Raw genomic sequence first — 26,935 nt, 5'->3', positions numbered from 1 at the left:
TAGAGTCACACCATATTTATCCTGTACCCTTTATTGCTTGAATATTGACATATATCTTGTCAATCAATATAGGATTCTTTATAATTTAAATAAAAATAATTAGTTGAACAAAATTTCTTATTTACTGAAAAATATACCCTTTCTCATTTCCATGAGTAACTATATATTTTAAATTTTAAAACCCAAAGTCTCTACTATAGCATATGTGGATCAAATAGCTGACTCCACCTGCCTTTATATGTTTGTTTCTTTCCATGTGCTTCTTTCTCTTGTAATGTTGGGTCATTACTCAGATCCAACTGATAGAGTATCTTCCATTGCTCTACAAATTTTGATGCTACATTGGGCAAGGGAAACAAAGACTGAGTTTTTTTGGTCAAAGTTGTAAATATATTCGTTTCCCATTTTTATGTGTTAAGTCATTTCTTTTAATGTTGGCCAGTGCTTGGTCTCAGGTCCCAGCCTTGTGGCCATAGGCATGCTGGGGAGTCCCTTTTTGTCAGGGATTTCTATAGTTACTACTGTAATTGCAAAAATTAAATAAATGTATTAAAAAGGAAATATAATTTTAAAATGTTAAATAATGGTATATAGATATTTCAGTTTCAATAAAAATATTCATTGTATTTATTTATTTAAATTTAAGTTTATTTAAATTTATTTGCATTTATTTATTTAAAAATGAAGATGAAAATAATATATAGTATATGTCTTTTAAAATATCTGGTTGTGTAAATAACCCTACACAGTTATCCTGAATCAAGCTTGGAAAGTAAGGGGAATAAACACTAAATATTAGTAACATTTTTCAGAATACAAGGTTATGAATAATTTCTTTTTTTTATTTCTGAAGTTTTTGCCAACAAGTGGGTAGGCTTGGATTAACCTAGAAAGCACCTTGGGGAATAAATATATGTAGTCGTTTAAGAATTATCCAATTCCAAGGTATTTTATATTTGTTCTTTGAGTCAATATAGGACCTTGAAAAATCTGTATTTGGGTCACAATTACTAACCCTCTGCCCTTCAGTTATACTTCAGATATTATCAAAACATAATTGAAAGTGAAATGTGTTTCCTTTGGCTTATAAGCTACAGAGATGGGGGGAAGTCTTCCATGGATATTGCCCCAAAAGCAGATGCTGAGAACACTGTGTCTGGTCAGAAAGCCTGCATAGTTGATGGAACATTGTAGGAGGTGGGGAGAACCCAAGGGGCTGGGACTAGAACCAATATCTTTTTCTTTTCTGTTTGTTCTTTTTTCATTGTATTTCTTGTAGTGGATATTTTCTTTATTCACATTTCAAATGTTATTCCCTTTCCTGATTTCCCTTCCAGAATCCCCCTATCCCATACCTCATTCCCCTGCTTCTATGAGGGTGCTCCCTCACCCACTTACCCATTCCCACCTCCCTGTCCTGGCCTTCCCCTACACTGGTGCATCAAGCTTTCACAGGATTAAGGGCCTCTCCTCCTATTGATGCATAACAAGGTCATCCTCTGCTACATATGATGCTGGAGCCATGGGTCACTCCATGTGCATTCTTTGGTTGGTGGTTTTGACCCTGGGAGCTCTGGGGGCGGGGTCTGGTTGGTTGATATTGTTGTTCTTCCTATGGGGTTGCAAACCCCTTCAGCTCCTTCAGTCCTTCCTCTATCTCCTCCATTGGGGACCCGGTGCTCACTCCAAAGGTTGGCTGAAAGCATCTGCCTCTGTATTTGTCAGGCTCTGGCAGAGCCTCTCAGAAGATAGCTATATTAAGCTCCTGTCATCAAACACTTGTTGGCATCTGCAATAGTGTCTGAGTTTGGTGACTATATGGGATGGATCGCCATGTGGGGCAGTCTCTGGATGGTCATTCCTTCAGTCTTTGCTCCACACCTTGTCTCCATATTTCCTCCCATGAATATTTTGTTTCTGCTTCTAAGAAGGGCTGAAGCATCCATACTTTAGTCTTTCTAATTCTTGAGCTTCATGTGATCTGTGAATTGTATCTTGAGTATTCCAAGCTTTTGGGCTACTATCCACTTATCAGTGAGTGCATACAATGTGTGTTCTTTTGTGATTGGGTTACCGTACTCAGAATGATACCTTCTAGTTCCATCCATTTTACTAAGAATTTCATGAAGTCATTGTTTTTAACAGCTAAGTAGTACTCCATTGTGTAAATGTACCACATTTTTTATATCCATTCCTCTGTTGAAGGATATATTGGTTGTCTCCAGCTTCTGGCTATTATAAATAAGGATGCTATGAACATAGTGGAGCATGTGTCCTTCTAATATGTTGGAGCATCTTTTGGGTATATGCCCAGAAACTAAACAGTGATGCAGTGAAACTAGAACCAACATCTTAAATGTCACTGTGGTAAATACAGCATATAACCTTAGCCTACGTTTAGTACTCATTTTTATTAAGTTGAAATTCTCTGCTATCAATATTGTAAAGTCTTTCTTATTTCTTCTTGATTATGTATTGACTTTGTTCTGGTATGGCATTTATTTGATAATTCTCTATTATTTCTCCTAATGTCTTTAATGTAAATTTTATTTACCCAAACTCACACAAAGTGGAAGAAGCTAGAAACAACAGGTAGGATCAAGGTTGACACAGTACAAACCTCTGTGTGGCACTCTGCCTTAGTTTTTGTTTTGTTGTGCATGTAGTTTTTGTTTATTCCTTTAATTTTGTGGTATGGTGATTTTTGTTGTTGTTACTGTTTGAGTTATATTTTTAGATTCTGGAACTGAAAATTCTTTACCATTATAAGGAGGCGCAGAAATAAAAATGTGTGTATATGCATCAATATAGGTGACACATACACAATGGAAGCAAGCATGTCAAAACCTAAACACTTACATAACATCTACACTACCTTCTAGATAGACACTGGATAGTCAGCAACAGTTACAGTATCTCTCAGAATCGTCATATTGGTAGTGAAAGGCAGTAGGGCAAAGGGCACATCCATCTTAGGTTTCATCATTCATTGCCATCAAAAAAGAGTGCTTCAGGCCATAAAGCAGTGTTGGAAGACTCCATAGCTATTTTTGATTTTCTGTATAGTCAACACTGCAACTAATAACAGTTTACAATATCCATAATGCACTTCCTACCATCCCATTAATACTAGTTTTCTCAGCAGTGTGACCAAGTCAAGAAGCAACTCAAGAGGTGTAGTCCATGCTGGTGGAGAAAGCAAAATGGCAGGAGTGTGAGGCTTCAGGTTTGTATCTGAATAAAACAGGAATCACAGAACCATTGTTTTGGGATCTGTAGCTCTGGGCCCGAACCTTCACCAGCCAGTCTCAGCAACACATTTCATCTAGCTATGTTCTATGTCCTAAAGGTTTCACAGCCTCACAAACAATGCCTCCATCTGAGGACCAATGGTCAAACCTGGAATCCTGTGGAGATATTCACAGGTCAACCAAAATGCTTTAGGGTATCTATAGAAGAAGATTTCAAAGATCATTCTTACTCAGTGTACCAGGAATGAGGCATAAAGCATTCAGCTGATCTCCAGGATCTCTGAGATTGTTAAACTTGTGCTCATAACTAGCCACTAAGATATAGAACATTGGACTCCTGTTCTCATACTTTAGCAGTTAACAGAGGCCGTGACATAAAGCAGTCAGACCCTTGAGGATGAGTATTTGTAGATATGTGTTCCTCTTTTCCTATTTCTCACGTAGATTTACCTGCATTATTTTAAGACAGGGTTTTTCAGGAATCACTATGCTTTGACTTCTAACAAAAAAATTACCTAAACAATTCTTTCTGTGCTATTTTAAAAATATTTTATATTGGGTTATTTTGTTTTAAAATATATAGATGTTTATGCTTTTTATAATTTTATACACTATAAATTGCTCTAGTAGCTTTTATAGTGATCACATGGAAACTTTTAAAAGTTATTTACAATATAGAGAAAACCTTGTTCCCAAAGTAAAACTGATTTTGTAATGAGCTTTGGGATTATACTTGATCAAATACTAGTTGAAACTCTACACTGTGAAGACAACTTAATTCTAAAATAAGCATTAATGTACATAGAGAATACATGTTTCAGAATAGGACACTATCATAGCTAACATAGTCTTGCATATATGTGAGATTATATGTATATAAATATAATCTCACACAAATCACAAAGCCACAAGAATCTGCCCCATTTCAGAATAATCTCATAGCTCGTGTACTGTTCCATATGCATCCCATACAAAGACCAGACCACAAGAATCTTCACCATAAATAAAATGGGAGAACTGCAAATATTAGTATCATAAAGCAACAAGCTTTATTTTTTCAAAATCTCTTATCCTTCATTTATCAGTGTCAATGGGAACAGAAATATACTTATTTTAAAACACAAACCTACTCTAGTTCGGTCTCTGTTGCTGTGATAAAATACTATAATCAAAAGAAACTTAAGAGATGAAAGGGCTTAATCCAACTTACACTTCCAGCACACAGTCCATTATAGAGGGAAGTGGAGGCAGGAATTCAAGCAGGAACTTGGAAGAGGAATTAGGTTAGAATGATGGCTTGCTTTCTGGCTTCCTCCTCAAGCTTATGCTTAGGTAGCTGTTTTATACAGCCAAGGAACACCTGCCTAGGGACGATGTCTTCCACAGTGTTGAGTCAGTACTGCATCAATTGATCCCATGGCCATGATTGTTGTTGCAGGCATCCTCAAAGGCCTGTTTGACCAAGGCAATTCTTCAGTCAATGATCTCCTATCATACAACTCCAGGCTGTGTGAAGTTGACAGTGAAAGCTAGGGACAACATAGCTCCAAAATTCTGCTATAGTTTGGATCTGGAATGTTCTCCAAATACACAAGTGTTAAAGGGGTTCTCTTACTTTGCATTGATTCTATTACAAGGTGAAAAAGAAAAGAAAAGAAAACTGCCAAAACTATGGCTTCAGAGGAAGAATTAGATTCCCTGGGGCAAGGCTTAAAGATATAGAACGCCAATGTCTCTCACCACTCTCTTTCTTTTTTCTGTACCCAGGAAAACTACTAGGCTGTATTTTACCTTGCATTCATACCATGATCACCTGCCATATTCTCACTTAAAATATTAGGACCAAACAACTCTAAATGTCAGCCAAATTAATTTTTCTTTTTTGTTAAGTTTATTACTTCAGTTATTGTGTTATAGTGGTGGAAAAGTGACTAATGCAAACCCTTAGTATTAAATAGAATCTTCAAAGAGCCGAGAAAACTGAAATCTCAGTAGGCTGGGGATATGTTCATTTGAAAGGAGTGCTTGCCGGGCGTGGTTGCGCACGCCTTTAATCCTAGCACTCAGGAGGCAGAGGCAGGCGGATTTCTGAGTTCGAGGCCAACCTGGTCTACAAAGTGAGTTCCAGGACAGCCAGTCTATACTGAGAAACCCTGTCTCGAAAAAAAACAAACAAACAAAAACAAAAACAAAACAAAACAAACAAACAAAAAAAGGAGTGCTTATTCTAAGTCCAATTAGGACATAGAATTAGGAGTTAAGAAAATATAGATTTAGAGCCTCATTATGTGATCAGTACAGCCCCATTATTTTGGTGAAATGTAGGGTCAGACATGACTGAACATCTTCATTACCACCCTCTTGTGCTTTAACATATCCTGGCAAACACTTTCCTTAAAGATTCAATAGCTTTCATGGTCATGAACATTGGATTTATTTCTGCCATTTACGTTTCCAAATTTCTTCAGTAAAATATCATTCTTAAGACTTAAATTTATACATTTGACATCTGCCCTTGATGAGATTTAATGTTTGTGTTTAACAGAAGTGATTTCAAAAATTAAGATTTTCGTGCTTTAAAAGAGTATTTATTTCTCTGGTTTCTTCTTCAGCAGCCTGAAATACTAGTTAGTGAGAGATTAACTTTTTCCAATGTTGATGCCTAATTGTGATTAATTTACATGTTGTGCAGAGAGCAGCTATCATGAGTTGATAATCTTGTGATACTAAATCCATTTACAGTTCAGAATCTTACTTCTGCAAGGTGCCTGTAATAAATGGTAAATCTTGATTGTCAAATTGATTGGTCTGGAATCAAGAAAGAGAAATGGCTGATGGTTGGTGTGCAGCAGTATTTGTTAGGAAAGTACTAGGAAAGAGAAAACTCTCCTGGAATGGGCCTCACCTAACAATGGCTCAGTAATGAAAAGCTCTGAGCGAAAGGCAATGCTATTGACTCCCTGCCTTTGCTTATGAGTGTGTCACTCTCTGCTGATGCTCTCCTTGGCTAACATGAGAACCCAGCTTCTTAGGTCTTTCAAGGTGAACTGAATACCAAGTGACTGTCCAAGAATATTCCAGCTCCAGTGCCAGCCTGCCTGGAACTGCTGAGGATCCACCCTCATGGACTGAGTAGTTAAAAGATTCTCAGTCTTGACAGCATGCAAATGGCCATTGCTGATAACTAGTTCAGCCCTTAAGCTATAAGGATGTAAGTCATCCTACCAAAGCCCTCTTGAAGACACATTTTCTCTCCTGGCTTTTTAGTTCATATGAAGTACTACAGTATATATCCCTTCTATCAGTTCTCTTCTGTACAGAACCACGATGAATACGTGGTTGTTAAACAAAACAAATTAACTACTTTTCTTTTCTATGTAATCTATCATAATTGTTCTCATTTATTCATAGAATATTAGTTGATCAAATATTTATAATTTAAGAGAGTAATTGAGATCTGCTTCAAGTGAAAGGAGAAACTAGGCAGGCATGTGTAGTTTACTTGACTCTTTCCTTTAGACCTTTCCTCGCAATCTCTGAGGCTTCATCTTTCCTGGCACTGTGGCCTTTAGGGTAAGAAGTCTGAACATCACTTTCTAGACTCTTGAACGAGTGCCAGCTTCTTCCAGTAGACTGCTGTGACTGAACTTTTCCTACTACCCGGGCTTTCTGGTAAGAACAATGAAGCCGATGGATGAATGAGCCCATGCACCAGCTGCAGTGGCCAGTTACAGCTAGAATGGTCAGCCCTGGGTTTAGATGATTTTCCCAGCTGTGGTTCACAGTCAACTGCACAAAGCTCAGAGCAGGTTGCCATGCTCTGTAGACCCATGTGGCAGGTTGAGTTATTCTACCTTTCAGATTGCTCCACCAGGCACTGAGGGGGTCTTGATAAGTCATGCTCTTTCCCTGTCAGACTAAATAGCACCTGATATTTGCATCAGCTCTGTATGTTATCCATCAGAGAGTACATGAAAGTACTATTGATATCATTTACTTTCTAACCTAAAGTTCTTTAATTTTTCCGTGCGTTCCTTTTATAGCACGTTTTATTATCTCCTTTAGTAACTTTCATAGATGGTTTAGCAAACTCTAGCATTGTTTCTGTCTTTGACCTTGGATCAACAAAGATTTTCAGTTTTTTTTTTATCTTAATGAAATATTGGTGAGGTTTTATCATAAGCATCTTATTTTTTATGCCAGCAGAGAAAAATTTGGCCTTTATCTCTGTCCAATTTATTTATATTATCTTGGTTTGTCTTTGTGACAAACCGTAATGAATGTCACTGCTACACTGTGTTCCTACCCCATCATGGAGTACAGGCTTTTAGGATAGAAATACTTTTTTAAAAAACTGTGACCTGCAATTAATTAGAACATAGCTATTACTGAAAGCATCATTCTATACCTAGAGGTTATAATTCAGTAACATTTGACTTTTTATATTATATATCCACTTTGTAGCAATAAAAAATAGAGACTGTCTTGTTTGTTTTTAACACTAAAGTAAGAAATAACTTGGGGAAAAGGGAAATAACAAAAGTATACTTTTCTTACATAATGCAAGAAATAGAAGCCAGGCGTGGTGGCACACACCTTTAATCCCAGCACTTGGGAGGCAGAGGCAGGCAGATTTCTGAGTTCTAGGCCAGCCTGGTCTACAAAGTGAGCTCCAGGACAACCAGAGCTATAAAGAGAAACCCTGTCTTGGACCTGGAGGGCATCATCCTGAGTGAGGTAACACATTCACAAAGAAACTCACACAATATGTACTCACTGATAAGTGGATATTAGCCCCAAACCTAGGATACCCAAGATATAAGATACAATTTGCTAAACACATGAAACTCAAGAAGAATGAAGACTGAAGTGTGGACACTATGCCCCTCCTTAGAAGTGGGAACAAAACACCCATGGAAGGAGTTACAGAGACAAAGTTTGGAGCTGAGATGAAAGGATGGACCATGTAGAGACTGCCATATCCAGGGATCCACCCCATAATCAGCATCCAAACGCTGACACCATTGCATACACTAGCAAGATTTTATTGAAAGGACCCAGATGTAGCTGTCTCTTGTGAGACTATGCCGGGGCCTAGCAAACACAGAAGTGGATGCTCACAGTCAGCTAATGGATGGATCATAGGGCTCCCAATGGAGGAGCTAGAGAAAGTAGCCAAGGAGCTAAAGGGATCTGCAACCCTATAGGTGGAACAACATTATGAACTAACCAGTACCCCGGAGCTCTTGACTCTAGCTGCATATATATCAAAAGATGGCCTAGTCGGCCATCACTGGAAAGAGAGGCCCATTGGACTTGCAAACTTTATATGCCCCAGTACAGGGGAACGCCAGGGCCAAAAAGGGGGAGTGGGTGGGCAGGGGAGTGGGGGTGGGTGGGTATGGGGGACTTTTGGTATAGCATTGGAAATGTAAATGAGCTAAATACCTAATAAAAATGGAAAAAAGAGAAAGAAATAGAATTGACATAGCATCATAAAAATAATGACAGGCCACAAATACCTATTGTATTAACATTTTTAACCTTTTATTTTTGGTAAATGCTTAATATTCATAGAATAGAATTCCTTTTTTAATTGATGAAGAATAGATTTTCTGTTTACTTCCTACAAATTTAATTTCTTTCTGTGTAGCGTCCCAATAGTTTTAAAATTAGAACTATGTACATTATTATAGTTAAAATGCTTCCTAAATGTTACCCTTTCTTTAAAGGTACTATCAAGAGACTAATCAATATAGTAATTTGTCTTTTCTTACTAGAGACCTTCCTCTAACACAGTGTTGTTTCAGCTCATTGAAGGACACCTGTCGTACTGCCTCTATTACAGAATCCTTTGCTCTTAAAGATCTAATTGCCACAACCAGGCTTGGCAGACAACACAACCTTTGTTAGCTTCTTGGCTCCATTTTAGCTTTAATGTGACTTCTGCTATTGATGCTGCTAAAGCCGGAAATCAAATTGCTTGGGACAAGCTGTCTTGTACATTTCTCAACAACCAGAAAGGACATCCTCCACTTCTTGCATGTTATTGAATCTAATTGGAAAACCTTAAATCCCTTGAGCCTCAGCTAATATTCATATTTCGTGTTTATTCCAAGGGCACCAAAAGTAAGCATTTTGTCAAAGTCAGATGTTCAAAGATATTGTAGTCCCAACATGAATGTATGAAACAAACCCTTGGTGTTTTGAATGAACTGTAGCATCTATACATCAAGCTAAGCTACTGTTAAGATCTAAGACCCAATGGAGTGTCAGGATATTTTGTTCCTATGTCTTTTATGTCAGGACACACAGTACACATAACTCATATATAATGTATCTGACTAGGTTTGTATTTGTTAAATAAATGTGGTAAAACTATAACTATAAATAGATTTGGAGAGGAATTCTGTACCTTCAATGAAAAAAAGTGCACAAACCTTCACTTGTGTATCACTGTGTGAAGGGAAGGGCACAGCCTGGTGGGACATCATTGTTCATCCTTCTAACAAACTGAAGGTTTCCTGGGCAAGTCCTTAAGCTCTCCAAACCCCTCACTCCATACATGTTGCTGTTTGGAGTGTACACATATGATGTAATATAATGTCACATCAAGTTCGCTGTTTTATCTCCATTTTGGGTTCCCCTCAAATGGTCGGGGTAAATCAAGATATTTCCTATTAAAAGATTTTTTCATTTTTTATTAGATATTTTCTTCATTTACGTTTCAAATGCTATCCCAAAAGTCCCCTATACCCTCCCCCACCCTGCCCAACCCACCCACTCCTGCTTCTTGGCCCTGGCATTCCCCTGTCCTGGGGCATATGATCTTCCATGTTTCTGTATTTTAAAACATAGATCCACCTCATAAGAAAATAAAATACAAAGTGCAGTAGATATTGTATAATCAATTCAACTAATACTATATGAACAGAAAATGAATGGTGTTTAGGAACCAGAAACTGCTGAGACCAGAGAAAAGCAAAGAAGGTAAAATTACTCTATGGTTTTCCTTAAAGTCATTTAGAATGAGAACTCATGCCTACATTACAAATGCTGTGTTTCTCCTAAAAATAATTGCACACTTTCCAATTTTCTTTCCAAGGAAAATTATATATTAATACAATGTGTTCTTCATGAGAGGGAGGAGTATGACAATTTTCCATGGACCTGAACAAAAATTGTCTCCTGCTTAATGGAAAGTGTACTTATTCAAATCGTGTCATTGCTCCGAATGACTACAATCAGTGGCTCTGAAATGTCTGAGCCTGGGACTGAATGATTTCTCATCTTAGTCCAGGATACGAATCATATCAACCTTGAAAGAGTAAAAGGAAGAAATTCCCCGGCAAAGCATTTCCAATACATTTCCATTTAAAGCACAAAACTGCTTTTATTCAGGTACTCCACGGTAGTACAACCTTCTGCAGCTTCTGACTGAATGATGCTTCAGAAGTGTCTGAGCGATGAGAGCCATTCTCATCAGGAGGAGCCAGTCCCTTACTCCTGATGATTAGATTCAGACAGATGCCTTCATTTTATTAATTACACATCTCAAAGCGTGGCCCACATTAATCCAAGTTGTTTGTTGAATTATGCTAAAATAGGATTCACTTCTCACTCTTGATTATTAAAAAACAACTTCAGAAATGCTATTTTGCTCTGAGAATAAAATTTAGTAATCCTGAGATAGCATATTTACTGAATTTTAAAAATCAAAATTACTGCCAAAGAACATAAAGCCCTTCATTGTGTTTGAATCACTAAAATTGATAAAGTGCTGTCGAATTTCTTATGCAGTATCTTTATCGCGTATTGAAAGCAGATCTGTATAACACCAGCTTAGAGTACAACTTGGTAAGATTATTGATATAATGCATAGACAGTTTTATGGTGACTGGCCTACAAGATACACTGGTACAACTAGAGCATACAGTCTGTGGGAGTAACCAACAGATATCTGATGAGATTTCAGTTCTACTACAGGAGCTGCAACCCATTCCTGGAACTGCCCAAGTGGCCAAGACCCTGAGACTATATATTGTCTAGACAGTTTCTACAGGAAAGTCAGGTATGACAGTTCTGCTAAAGGAATGTAAGAATAAAGTGGCTCTGAGCAACAGTCTGCTATACTCATAATTAGAATCTGACTCAATCATGCAAAGACCCACAACTAGACAATGTGCAGGGGATGAGCGACCTTGGAACATTCAGTCCTAAATGAATTGTCTTCATCAAATCCCTTTCCATAAGGCTAAGGGAACTCTTCAAAAGAGGGGATGGAAAATGGTTAAGAGTCAGTGAGGATGAAAGCCACCAGGAAATAAGACCTTCTCGAAACAACAGGACTGACACACATGAACTCACAGAGACTGTGGAAGCACATGGAGCTTGCACAGGTCCGGGCCTATTGCAGTCCCAGTGCTCAGAGGGGAAGTAGGCATCCCTGACCTAGAAGCTATCTCCAGTTGTTAACTGCTCTCAAAGGAAAAATTAATTTTCTCCAATGAAGTCTCATTGGGTATACAAACCACACTGAAATATAGGTCCCATGCCAAGCAGTAGACGAACAACATAAAACAAACTCAATGGTATTTTTTCGCACAAATCTATGTGTGGATAATATTTTCCCCAGAGAGATCTTTGCTTCTATATTATGTTTTTGTTTTTGTGGGTTTTCTCTGTGTGAGAATGTATCTCTCTCAGCTTCTGTATGTGTTTCTTGTGTCTTTCTCTGCTTTTTTTTTTCTGTTTGTTTTGGTCTCTTACGTTTCATTTTTATTTTATTGTGCTATTATTTTTCTGGATTCCTGTTTATATTCTAATGTGAGAGAGAGAGAGAGAGGGAGTAAAATAAGTTTGATTAGCATTTTCTTCACTCAACATACACCCCACCAAATTTAAAGAAACTATACCGTACCACAGAATAACTGTGAAACTAGAGGATAGAAATACTACTTCTTGCCCCACAGCTAGAAATCAATGATTCTTTTCTTTTCTTTTCTTTTCTTTTCTTTTCTTTTCTTTTTCATCTCAGAAGCCCCTTGTAATCATTCCATTCTATTAAAACATTAAAACAACCTATACCATATACATTAATTGTGTTTTTTACACAGAAATTATAACATATATAATCCTCTTGGTACATAATCATATACATATATATGATTATGCTGTTCTAGACAACTCTGGGCCTGTTTCCAGCACTTACATGGTGACTAATAACAGTAACTCCACTCTCAAGGGATTGGACACCTTCCTCCGGCCCCTGTAGGCATCAGATGTATGCATATATATTCAGACAAAATAGTCATGCACATAAGTTAATTCAAAAATTTAATTATATATTATATAAAATATATTATGCAGGATTGATTCATTCAGTTATGGATGTGAAGAAGTACCAAGATCAGCCATCTGTAAGCTGGAGAACCAGATCATAGGCTACAATGATGCCAGTCTAAATTTCAAAGCCTGAGAAGCATGTGAGCAATGGCCTTGCTCCGTTTCTTAGTTTAAGGCCTAAGAACTGAGACCTACTGTGTACTTCTCACATGCAGATCAGAGATATGAGAATGAAAAATACTTATCTGAGACACACATAGAATTTTCTCTAGATGAACATGGAAAAAATTGTGCTTCCTCCACCTTTCAATGCAATAGGAATTTCCCATTGGTGAAAATGGCTTTTACTCAGGCTACCACATAGAAATCTTTTCACAAAAGATCTAACAGTGACATTCAGAAATAATATTTGACAACAATATAGGCATCCTGTATAAAGTTGATCACTACATTAAGCAACAGTTTGTGATTTTCTAGTCCTTCCAGACAGATGTTTCTTTGTCTATCAAAACGTGTCAGTAGAATTCAGCTCTGTCAGGTATCTCTGCTGCATTATGGAGGAGTCACCTCATCCCAAACTCCATAAGTGATGGTTTCCTCTATCTTCAAGAGGCAGAAACTAGACTGCTGCAAATGCAATCTTAATGAAAGAGCAAGTTACTCTTCTAGAAAAGGCAGAGAAAACCTAGACATCAGAACATGTCTACGTTCTGCACCCTCCAGCCATGGCACATGGAGCATCTTAAAGAAGAGACCTTCTCATAGCCCACAGTTCAAACAAAACAAAACAAAACAAAACAACAACAAAAAACCCCAATAGAGCTTCATTCTTCACAGGTTATGCCTGTGATCAATATTCTTTACATTATAACACACTATAGCATTTTATAAAGTATGAGGTTACTTGGAAATCATGTGATTTTGTGATACCGAAATGTTTTTGAAGGCTTAATCCAATAGAAGGCAATAAAATTAAATTTATTGCTTTTATAAATTATATGTAAGGGGGATGAAGTAACAACAAAATAATTGTATGGTTGGGGGGTCACCACAATAACATGAACTGTATTAAAGGGCCATAGTATTAGGAAGGCAGGGAATCACTGCTCTAAACATTACGGTCTGGTTAAGATTGGCTGTGGAAGCAGCTTTAATGTACTTTTCCTGGCCTTATTTTCCTTTTATGATAAAGTTGGAAGACCTTTAGGGCAGTGTATTACGTGTTAATTCTGGAACTCAGCTCCTCACAGCAGAACGTGGGTGGCATTGGCAAACAGAACAAAGAAAATTCAGACAAACAAAAGCTGCTGCGGTAGAATACCTTCTCTAAGGAAAACTGTATTGATTCTTTATGGTTTTATTCTGAATAGGCTTTCCTTTTCACATAGTTCTATTATAAACTGTGATTTAGGTTGCTTTATACAATGTTTCTGCTGCAATTATTTTCATGGAAATTCTGAGTGCAGGATTAACAGAAAATCTTGATAACCTCAAAAACAAGCATTGAGTTTCACTTCAATTTTTCTCAAGGATACATGATGCACCTTCAATATACTATTGTCTGAGTTAAACACCTTCCCGGAAAAACAATATATAGAAAACATAACATCAGAAAGCTCTTTGCTTTGGTTAGAAGGCAGTGAGAATTTCCCGTTTTCACATGCCCACTGCACTCAGGGGGAACGAAGTCTTCATTCATATAATGCCAACGCAGCACAGACTGATCCAACATTTAGGATTGCGAGCCTGTGGTCAAATCCTAACAGACACACTCTGCCCGGTTCATGGAATCTGACAGCATCCCTGCTGGAGGCGATAAGTGTGTGGGCATCATGCGCATTCAGCCTCTGGCTGCACAACAAACCCTGACAACTTGACAGCTCCTCGGTTAGAAAGCCATTTACTCTTTTTGAGAAGTGGATAGAGTAGTAGAGACTGAAGCTTTAATTCCGGACGGATACCTAATACATCCCTGCTGCAGTTATTTGGGTGGTCAGGCTGTCTTTGCATCTTTGAAAGCATTATTGCTTGTCCCAATATTTGTGTGAAGGAGCTGCTCCACCTAGTAACTAAGCTCCATCTCCCCAAATCATTCACGGGGATCTTAAAGCAGCATAGATTCAGAATTTATTAAGTAAATAGTTTATGAAATTTATGATTCTGTGGAAAAATGATCTCTATAAACAAATATGTTGGGGTGCCAACTGGTACTCATGGTCCCATGTTCAGGCATGTGTGTGCACACATGCACATGCATGCGCACACACACACACACACACACACATGCCCTCGTGTATAGACACACATACTCGCATACACATATACACTAACCGGATATGTAAAGTTTTAGAATAAAGGAAACATTTATTAAAACCGGAAATGTTTAACCATTTTTCAAACAAGGGGGAAAAAATTATTTTGACCCTGGGTCTCTTTCATTGAGAAGATTCAGTCATACAATTCTCAATTGTCGTGCCTCAGCCTTTTCAGTGCTGTAATTGCAGGTGTGTGGCACCACATCTGGATTCACATTTGAAGGTGCCAACAATATAAAAAGCACCTTAGAGTCAGTTGTTTATAAGAATTCTAGTGACTTTAGTGGAATATCTGTATGGTATTTGCTCTTAGGAGAGCTTCAGTCCATTTTTGAAGCTAGAGTGTAGAAATCTGAACAATTCCCTTGGTCATCTGTTATACTTGAAAATGACATACACATACTTTGATGTCTTTACATCACTGTTCCTTTAGTGCTAGATCATGAGCCCACACTGAATCCCGCACAGGTCAAAGTGACTACACGGAGTTCCAGCCATTATGGAACACACAGGAATTCTAGAGTTGATAGGCTGGAAGCCCTCTTTTGCCACCTTCATAAGCATCCACACACCCCAACCTTCCTATCCTGAGATACTCTCTTCTCACAGTTTTCTGGCTCAGAGACTCTCCTACTTCCCTCAAGTCATGATAGAAGCTTGAGACACGTCCAGGGTGAAGCTATTTGAACCTCAGTTTCTGTTGCTGAAACTCTCTTTAGCTCTTTAGCCTTTGTTACCCAGTCTAGGATAGGATTCAAGCTTTGTCACTTTAATCGTATCTTACTATTGTCTTTAATCTCACTTGTTTTACTGCATTACTATAAAAACAGTAAAACGAAAGGACAGCAACCTGATTAAAAATAATATCCAGCCTGCATTAGTCAAACTCATTCAGTGTGCTGAGGGCTGCTGACAAACACAACCAAAATTACTGCTACAGTGAAGTGCTTGTTTCTGTCTTTTGATGTGATATCATCTCTGCCTTGCAATTTCCCTCTGTCTCCTGTTTGCCACTTTATTCCTTTGACTTCCTAATTTCCAACATCTTTTGCTACTGTGGTGCCTTTTCCTCTAGTAGATAATCTCAACATGTGATTTCACCAGAAAAAAAAAAAACCATTATATTCAGCAACTATTGCCTTAGTTCCTTAATACCTGCAAACCCATACTGTGTTAAGGACTTGACTTGCTCCTCTCTTCGCCTTCTTTTGTACTCTAGTAAGCCACACCATCCCCACTTAAGGTTAAGAATACCAGCTACTTCTGTATTGCATTCTCTCCCTTTATTTCCATACCTTAAATCAATTATTACTTAACATAATTTTGTTCTATCTTCATCTGTTTCTCTTAAATGTCATAAAGTCTTTTAAGACTTTTTAAATTACATAAAGTCATTTAAGAGTCTTAATATTCAAATATGCTCAATTTATTTACATTTTAAATATCCTTCCTTGTATCGTCTCAAAGCTATTTAGTTTCTGCAAAAACATGTTAACCTTTTCACTTTTCATTTGTTTTCTATTTTTGTTCTTTAAATATCTGACAATGCCATCCATTAAGCTTTGTCCATCCTGGAGCTTAGCATAACTGTCCTCTGAGAGGTTTCACCCAGCATCCAATAGAAAGAAATGAGGAGATTCACAGCCAAAGATAAAATGGAGTTCACGGAGTATTATGAAAGAGTTGGGGGAATGATTGAGGGACCAAAGAAGAGAGGGACTTCACAAGAAGACCAAGAGAGTCAACTAACATGGCCCCTAGAGGGCTCCCAGAGACAGAACCACAAACCAAAGAGTGGGCACAAGCTGGACATAGGTCCCCTGTTCATATTTAGCCCATGTGCAGCTCAGCCTTCACATGGATACTCCAACAATTAGAGCTAGGGCTGTCCATGAATCTATTGTTTGCCTGCCAGTGGATTGGGTTTTCCTAACTGCAGCCTTTTCTGGCACCAGTAGCAGAGGATGAACATAGTCCTGAAGTAACTTGTTGTGCCGTGGGAGGGGCCTTATAGTGAGGAAGTGAGGCCCAAAGCAGGGTGCCCCTTCCCAAAAGAAGGGGAGGGAGGACTGGGGGTGTTGATCTGTGTGAGGGCATACTGGGAGGAAGGGAGCTAATATTGGGAGGTAAAGTGAATAAGGAAACAAATTTAAAAATAGGTTTGCATCAATAAATGTTTAGTTACGTAAAAATTAAGATTTGTCTGTCAATGGCAAGTAATTAGTGTATGTTTGTACTGTGCATGGCTCTGGAGTGCTCACCTTACTAATACATTTCATTTAATTCAGCTTAGCTTCAGCATAAAATCCAACTGAAAGGACAATTTTATAAAACTCAAATCATAATCATCAATGTTACAATGAAAAATAGGCAGGATGATAGCAAAAAATGTGGTTTATGTAAGTATAAATATATATCTACATTCAAAATTATTTCCATTAACCATTGTCCTGAGTCCCAAGTACACACACACACACACACACACACACACTTATTAAATAGATTAACAACCAAACAAAGAACAAAACTTGAAAGGAAAATAAAGTCAAAGAGAAATCTGAGATGTCCAAATTAGGAAGTAGAATGCTTTATAGGCAGAGAATTTAAAGAGAAACCAAAAGATGTTTGACAGTATCAAGACATTAAATGAAGCTTAAACTTATGACAAATCAGGATGTGATTTGCTCATGTAATGGCAAGAACTTACTTATGCTGCTCTGGTCAGTGAAAATTGGTATATTTTAATAATGGGTTTGATGATATCCAGTAATGTTTAAGGTATCTTCTATTGTAATTCTACTCTTCTACACAAAAATATATGCACAAGAACAATAGTATATCATTAATAAATATATGTATGAACACTGCAACTGCCTTACTGTGTAAACAGTGTAATGAATTATAGCATATTTATATAATTGAAAAAGTTAAACAAAATAAATTAATGTATTTCTACTACATGCCAAAGCAAGGATGAAACAGGCAAACAAGGTAGGACTTTAGAAGCTGGAAAGAGAATATGTAAGATGAATACAAGACTGAATACTGGCAAATTTTGCTTCATTAGGTGATTAAGAAATAACCCAATGGTCACATTAAATTCAGAGTACAGTATCAGGCTTGCAACTGAGGGAGTGAGTCTGGGTTTTTCCAGTTACTACTTTTATTTTGAAGCATATCTAGAGCCAGTTACCCTCAACATAGTCAACATCAGACACCCAGACCTTTACTGCTATCAGCTCTGTATGCTAACTTACCTGCAGTTTTCCCCTCTAAAACTGTTGAAAAATGGCAGGTTCAAAGTACAAAAAAGTCATTTCTCCAAGGACTATTGTAATTCTCCTTGAAAGAGCTATAGTCATGGTATTCTGTCAAACATCCTTTATTGGTACCTAGCTGCCTCATTACATGATCTGCAGAATATACTAAGGATCATTTCCTGTAAAGTATAATCTCCTGGCTACAGGCCAGACACAAAATTCTACTATAATGTCACTTTCTATAGCTGACTTTCAATGCTATTGTATTAAAGTTACTCAAACACTTTTCTGATGTTGTGCATATCACAAACTGAAAATCAAACAGCTAGGCTTTGTCTAAATATTTAATTTAGTATTTCATAAAGGCATTAACACAATGACTGAAAGGAGATACAATTTCACTAGGGAAGCACTATGTTATTTCTCTTCAGTTAAATTATTCTAAGGTATGAATCTAATTAATTGTTCCATGTACTTATGTATCTTAGAGTACTCTAAATGCCCAACTGTCTGTCTAAGGAGTGCTCTCCTTCCTTATTCCTGCTCACATGCATTTTAATGATACTGTGATCACATTGCAGAGAATGATATTACAAAACCACAACAGTATAGAGAAAAGAAATTATAACAAGTTCAGGCTTACTTTACGGACACCCCTGCCAAGTTCTTCTCCATAGTTGGTTCCAAGGATTTCAAAGTGGACATTGGGGTTACCTCCATTTTCTCCAAATTCTAGATCTCCAGTCAATCCATTAACTCCACCCTAGATGAGGGAAGAGACACACTTAAAATTTCAGGAAAACCAAACAATTAATAATAAAGGATAAAAGAAGTTATAAGCACTCTCCATTCATAAAATAAAATTTCAAAGAATATGCTTATTAGTGGACTAATTTTAGTAGATGAACAATACACCCAGGAGTTCTGTTAAAAGTCACCAGAAATCACTTAATTCAATCTCATCCACTTGTTTCAAAAAATAACTTTGGCCCCATGAGCCAATGACTACTCAAAATGGAGCCTGGTTAGAGCTGAGTCTCAGCTCCATAGTGAAGTTGTGGCCACCATGTTTTGTGAAGTACAAGGGCATGTCACCAGAGTACAGCAACATTCAGGAAACTAAAAGAAGCTATTTTGGACACAATTCCAGTTAAATTTGATCGAAAAGTATACCTAGGAATTTTAAAATGCATCACATAAAACTTTGTAGCTTATTTTCTCCTGTGAATTTATTTTTGAAGCAATAACAATAATTGAATGTGTTGTTTCCAAAAGATCAAAGAAAAGACTTTGAACTATTTAATAAGAAATATGCTATTAGCCTGATTTATATATGAAACAATGTGTGTGTATATATACATATATTTCAAAATATCATACTGTTTTGCATTAGTATGTACTACTTTATATTTTTACATAATAGTTAAGAAAACTCATTTAATAAATATGATAAATTATATATTTATATAAGCAAGGGTAAACTGGGCTAGATAATGTTTTATGCTCTCAACTGTCTTTGCTGGCATTGAGACTCTGGGAATTTCCAGACTCCATCATTCCTTTATTTTTTTTCCATTGGATATTTTGTTTATTTACATTTCATATGTTATCCCACTTCCCAGTTTCCCCTTCAGAAACCCCTTATCCAATTGCCCCCTGCCCCGCTTCTATGAGGGTACTCCCCAACCCATTCACTACAGCCTTGCATTCCCCTACAGTGGGGCACCAAGCCTTCACAGGACCAAGGGCTTCTCCTCCCACAAGGACATCCTCCGCAACATATGTGGCTGGAGCCATGGGTCGCTCCATGTGTACTCTTCAGTTAGTGGTTTAGTCCCTGGGAGCTCTAGGATGTCTGGTTGGTTGATATTGTTCTTCCTATGGGGTTGCAAACTCCTTCAGTTCTTCAGTCCTTTACCTAACTCCTCCACTGGGGACCCCGTGCTCAGTCCAATCGTTGGCTGCAAGCATCTGCATCTGTATTTTTCAGGCTCTGGCACAGCCTTTCAGGAGACAGCTATATCAGACTTTTGTCAGCAAGCACTTCTTGTTGTCTACAATAGTATCTGGGTTTGATTTCTGTATACGGAATGGATCACCAGGTGTGGCAATCTCTGGATGGCCTTTTCCTTTGTCTCTGCTCAGTATTTCCTCCCATGAGTATTTTGTTCCCCTTCTAGGAAGGACTGAAGCATCCACACTTGGTCTTCCTTCTTCTTGAGCTTCATATAGTCTGTGAGTTGTATCATGTGTATGTTCTCATCGTGGACAGATGGCCACGTGGTCATACATGCTCCTTACTGTTCTTACTCACTTTGTTCTATCAACCTTCACCTTATTTAGGATTTTAAACTTACTGTGATTTTCAGTCACTTCAGCATTAGTGTGTGTCCTGGGATGATTTTTGACTCTGTAATGACATTTACTTTGGCAACAAATAATCTGTTTTTGAACTGCTCCAGTTATCACCTCTGCCTAAACACGTAATCCTTGTCTTAAACTTGTAGCTCCATTTTTACAATTCTTGGCTGGTTCGTTGCTGTCTGCTCCATCTCACACTTCCTCTCTGCCTTCCAGACACTCATAGAATACCTACTTCATAAAAGACATTCAGATAACTATTGTCAACTTAACGTTTCCAATCTTTATTATGAATTCCTCTTCTCTTTCTTTTTTGTTTCTCACACACCTGCCTTCATTGTAAACAATAAGTGGGGACACCAAGAAATAGTAAAAAATATTTTATAAAAGCTGCCTCTTGGATGCCCTTGGGGACTCATATGTAGATGCTAACCCCAAGAAGGAGAAAGAAAACTTCAAAGCTCATGAAGACTGAGGCCACCAAGGAGATGACATACTCTTTGTAAATATCACAAGTGTACTTGGTGGAAGTGACCTTGTAAACAAAGAATCAGGCAGTGAAGAACATGCTGATGGCTAGAAGTCAGGTGTAGGTAGCCAGCCAGGCTGGGATACCTACTCATGGCTTTGAGCTCCATTTTGCCCAGCAAAGAATAAACCACTGGTCCACTACCAGAAGCATGTGTTGACAGAAGCAAGTGCTCTTTATGATGAATTTCAATAATCAATCTATTTTATTTTTACAGCAGCATAATCAACAGAACACGTTTTTCATCATTACTTCCTTGATTCAGACAGGAATTAAAATTATCTAGTCATATCATGGATGAATATGTTAAATTTTATCTGTCTGTGGTCTTTTCATATGAGTTAGCAGTGACAAGCAGAAGGCTTCTCCAGTGACATAGGCACATAACAGCTGTGCAGAAACTGACCAACTAGCTTAACTTCCCTCTCTCTCAGTGTCTGTGTATTTTAAAAGTACAATGAAACACTTATCTCAGAGTGTTATTTCTGCTATACATATAGTATGGCATTATGAGTAAAGCAGTGGAGTGTTATTATATTGAGAGCTTAGCTGCAATGGTTTGCACTATTTTGGTCAAGTGTTTTTCCAGCCCTTATCTTCAAAGGCCTAACTCTACAAAACACACTTCCTGACTTTGCCTCCTTGTCAGCTAAAGTTTAAGATTCAATTCATTTATATGACTCTGTGTGTGCATGGATGTAGCGTGTGTGTGGCTTTATACATTCATGTAATGGTGAGAAGTCCTTGGAGATAGGATTTGTAGATCCAACATAATAACAATGGGCCTGAGGAGCTGTACAGCATGCTCTATCCCCTGTGTCATTTGCCTGTGCTCCTTGCTTGCTTCTATCTTTATATAAAGAATGCATCCAATTGGTGCAATTCAATTTTATACCATGTTAGAGGTCAGTATTAGTGTGGCAAACATCCTATATCTCTTACAAATTTAAATGAAATCTGATACCTCTAAGTTAATAATATATGTATGAATACAGCATACATCTTTATACATAAGTTCCAAATATTCTAATTCTAAAAAATTTCCTACTTAAAGAAACTTATTATACATATTTATTCATTGGGGGCAAGGCCGATGTCATATTGCATGTGGAGAGCAAAGGGTTACTTGCAAGAGTTAGATCTCCACTTCCACCATGTAAGTTTCAGAGATAGAGATCAGGTGAAGAGGCTTGTGGGTAAGGCATTCAGAAATCTCACTGTGTACAGAATCATCTGTGCACCGTTGAAAGCACATAGCTTTCACACCAGTACCTGAGATGCAAAGGCAGGCAGAACTTTTTGATTTGGGGGCCAGCCTGGTCAGCATAGAAAATTCCAGTCCAACCATGGCTATATCATTTCCTCTGTCAGAGAAAGCTCTTATTCTCATCCTACCTCAAAATATATCCTAACTACATGAGAATTCTTGTTTATTGTCTCACTTCTAGAAAGAGGGAAGGAATTATGTGTTCTTAGGATTACTCTATGGAAAATTCTAACCTCAGAAAGTTTTAAACACTCCAATCACTCTTTTACTTTCTCAGTCTTCCCAGTTGGCAGGCTATGACTGTGCAGGGCCAGGTCCTCCTATGCAGGGAGCAGCTTCCACTGTGTAACTTAATGCATTTATAGGAAACAAGCATAAAAACCATAAATCAGAGGACTTGCACTTAGTTTCCTGCGGCCCTACCTTGCTCACCTTTTTGACTTTGTAATTTATCTTCTTCCTGCTCTATCATTAATGAGCTTTTGACATGCATAATCAGAGGATTCTGCCCTTAGGAAGTTATCTGGGATGCTCAAGAGGTCAACACTGTAAGCAAATAAGCCCTTTAAACAATATTCGTTGTTATCTCAGCCAGATTTAACCTGATCTTTCTGTTGTTTGTTTTAAGATTCCAGTGCTTTCGAGTTGTTTTTTCATCTATCTTCTGATTAACCTTGAAAGTAGGGGTTGGCAAAAACATTCTGGTTGGGCATGATGAATGGTCATTATCTTTGTGTATGCATGGTTATACTTATAAATCTTGTGGTGATATAGACAATTCCATGCAATATAAGCTAATCGATCATTGATAAACCAAACAGCAAGGTAGCATCCTCTATGTCCTTTACACTGATCGTCAAAACTGCTGCTCAAGGATCTTAAAAATGCTGAGTATGTTCCTTTGGATTTTATTCTACACACATAATATAGAAATATCATGGGCAACAAATAGAGAAAATAATAAGAAGAAAAAGGGAAGAAAAGTTAAAAGTCGGAGAGTCAAAGCAGCTTAAGAAATATTTATCACTAAATTTAAATAACAAAATAAATAATAAATTTGTAAATAGACCAAAGTATCTTGTTCCCCTGCTGCTACAAAAAAATTGAGGGAAAAGACATTATGAAAATGATTACTCATCTGCACCCAGGAGCTGAGGCTGCACTACAGCCCTTAGTGCACTGGTCCCTCAAGGAGAGAGCTGTCCTCCCAGGAGATAGCCACTTCCTCTTTAATAACTGTCTGGAGCATGGCTGGCCAAGAGTGTTCAGAACACAGGAACATTGGAGCACCTGAGACAGGATCCTTCCAATCTACCATCTGCACTTGGTAGCTGAGGCTATTCCAGAGCCCTCTGTACAATAGTTCTACCAGGAGAGAGATGGTCTTCAAGGGGTGTTGACAGAGGCTTACAGACTCACAGGAGGGAGAAGCTCCAGCCAGAGACAGCAAGGCCATCTAACACAAGAGATAACCATATGGTGAAAGGCAAATGCAAGAATCTAACCAAGAGAAACCAAGGCTACTTGGCATGATCAGAACCCAGTTCTCCCACCACAGCAAGTCCTGGATACAATATACCAGAAAAGCAAGTTGTGGATTTAAAATCACATCTCATGTTGCTGATAGAGGATGTTAAGAAGGACATAAATAACTTGGTTAAAGAAATACAGGCGAGCACAGGCAAACAAATAGAAGCCCTTAAAGAGGAAACACAAAATTCCTTATAGAATTACAGGAAAATACAACCAAACAGGTGAAGGAATTAAACAAAACCATCCAGAATTTAAAACTGGAAGTAGAAACAATTAACACACACACACACACACACACAAAGGAGACCAATCTGGAGATGGAAAGCCTAGGAAATAGACCATGAGTCATAGATGCAAGCATCACACACAGATTAAAAGAAATAGAAGAAAGAAAGAAAGAAAGAAAGAAAGAAAGAAAGAAAGAAAGAAAGAAAGAAAGAAAGAAAGAAAGAAAGAATCTCAGGCACAGAAGATACCATAGACAACATTGACACAACAATCAAAGAAAAGGCAAAATGTAAAAAGATCCTAACCCAAAACATCCCGGAATTCAGCATACAATGAGGAGACTAAACCTAAGGATAATAGATATAGAAGAGAGTGAAGATTCCCAACTTAAAAGGCCAGTAAATATTTTCAACAAAACTATAGAATAAAACTTCCCTAACCTAAAGAAAGGGATACCAATGAACATATAAGAAGCCTTCAAAATTCCAAATGCATTGGACCAGAAATGAAATCCAGCTATACCTCTCCTGGGCATATACTCAGAAGATTTTCCAACTAGTAATAAGAACACATGCTCCATTATGTTCATAGCAGCCTTATTTATAATAGCCAGAAGCTGGAAAGAACCCAGATGTCCCTCAACAGAGGAATGGATACAGAAAATGTGGTACATTTACACAATGGAGTACTACTCAGCTATTAAAAACAATGAATTCATGAAATTCTTAGGCAAATGGATGGGACTAGAAAATATCTTCGTGAGTGAAGCAGCCCAATCACAAAAGAACATGCATGGTATGCACTTACTGATAATTGGATATTAGCCTAAAATCTCAGAATACTCAAGATAAATTGATAGATCACATGAAGCTCAAAAAGAAAGAAGATCAACGTGTGGATGCTTCAGTCCTTCTTAGAGACGGTGACAAAATTCTCAAGGGAGGACGTATGGAGACAAAGTGTGGAGCAGAGACTGTAGGAAAGGCCATCCGGAGAAGGCCCTACCTGGGAATCCATCTCCTATAGAGACACCAAATCCAGACACTATTGTGGTTGTTAAGAATTGCTTGCTGACAGAAGCCTGATATAGCTGTCTCCTGGAAGGCTCTGCCAGAGCCTGACAAATACAGAGGTGGATGCTCACAGGAAGCAATGGACTGAGCACAGGAACCCCATTGGAGGAGCTAAAGAAAGGACCGAAGGAGCTGAAGGGTTTTGCAGACCCATAAGGGGAACAATAATATGAACCAATCAGTACTGCCAGAACTCCTAGGGACTAAACCACCAACCAAAGAGTACACATGGGGGCACTCATGGCTCTAGCTGCATAGGTAGCAGAGGATGGCCTTGTAGGCCATCTATGGGAGAGGCCCTTTGTCCTGTGAAGGCTCTATGTCCCAGCGTAGGGGAATGCCAGGGCCAGAAAGTGGGGTGGGTGTGTTGTTGAGCTGGGGAGGAGGGAGGGGTTAGGGGGTTTCCAGAGGGGAAACCAAGAAATGGATTGGACCTAGGATGCTATACATATTTGAGGCTAATGAGCAAGCAGCTTAATCTTCAAATGGGTCTGCTAACAAGAGCAGGGGCTGCCTCTGACTGTTTTTGTCATTGGATCCCCTTCCTTTAGCTGGACTGCCTGGTCCGGATTCAATGGGAGAGGATATAATTAATGTCCCAGGGCAGGGTGGTACTCAAGGAGGAATTCCCTTTCTCTAAGGAAAAGAGGAGGGAACAATGAGTGGGGAATCTGCGAGGAGAGGAGGGATTGAGGGATACAATCAGGATTTAAAGGGAATAAGTAAATAAATAAATTAATGAATAAAGAAAAGAATATGATTACAAAGATTGACTATATTTTGATTTGTTTATGAGCTTAAAATCCTCAGCAGAAAGAAAACATTGCATTTCATTTAGTGGTAGTGCTGGATAGTTTAAGATCAACTTGATATAGCTGGAGTCATCTGAAGGGAGGGAAGCTTACCTGAGTTAATGCCTCCGTAAGTTTGGGCTATAGGAAAGCCTGTTAGGCATGATATTATTTAGTGATATTTGTTAGAGGGAACACCACTGGCCTGATGGTCCTGGTTTCTATAAGAAAGCAGTGTGAACCATAAGGGTTAAAGACAGTAAGTGGCACTCCTCCTTGGCCTGTGCTCCTCCCTCCAGGTTCTTCCCTTGTTTGGGCTCAGTAACCCATATTGAGATAGTAATGTATGGGTAAATATCATCAGAAATGATGTGATAGTTCCAAAATAGGCACAGACATCTGTAAGGGGAGGTTCTAATGCTACCCCTGTTCCCCAAGTGGTTCATAATTAGAAAAATTTGAAGCAGCATATAACATTTGCATGTGCATATTTACATTAGTACACACTTACACATATAGATTCACTGTAAAGACTTATAGCTAACAGATGATATTGTCCATGCCATTAAAAAGCAATTACAACTCATTTATTAAGATAAATATTTCTGTCCTTCTTTCTAGGTTTTCTCTCTAAACTATACATGCATATTGATTGTCTCATATAGCATATATGTTTTAAAGTGGATTGCTAAAAGAATGAACATTGGTACAAAATTAAAATGTGCTGTTACCTGCTTTATAAGACAAATGAACTACAATTCAAGCATTCATTTGTGAATTCTGGGAGTCTCTTTTAAAGGATATAAATGATATTTGCTTATGCTTGCTCACACACACACACACACACACACACACACACACACACACACACACATACACACACACACACACATGTTCTGTCCTATCCTTGTGAATATGGACAGAAAAAGTCAAATCGTTTGTTTTCCTCAATAAAATTCCTCCCTATGTTTTGAAACTGGGT

At 38.0% G+C, this 26,935-nt stretch overlaps 1 protein-coding gene and 1 pseudogene across 2 annotated transcripts in view; both read right to left on the bottom strand.

The window, feature by feature from the left end:
- Positions 1-26,935, bottom strand: part of Grid2 (glutamate receptor, ionotropic, delta 2) — a 1,448,316-nt gene that overhangs the window by 591,068 nt on the left and 830,313 nt on the right. For both annotated transcript variants that reach the window (NM_001370966.1, NM_008167.3), the window contains exon 8: positions 18,815-18,934. In NM_001370966.1, coding sequence (NP_001357895.1) covers positions 18,815-18,934 — 120 coding nt within the window. The remainder of the gene's footprint in view (positions 1-18,814; positions 18,935-26,935) is intronic.
- Positions 20,948-21,170, bottom strand: Gm20144 (annotated as a pseudogene).

This window comes from Mus musculus, chromosome 6 (assembly GCF_000001635.26).
Source record: "Mus musculus strain C57BL/6J chromosome 6, GRCm38.p6 C57BL/6J".
Classification (NCBI taxonomy): Eukaryota; Metazoa; Chordata; class Mammalia; order Rodentia; family Muridae; genus Mus; species Mus musculus.
Note: the sequence above shows the minus strand (reverse complement) of the source record. Positions and strands in the feature narration are given on the sequence as shown.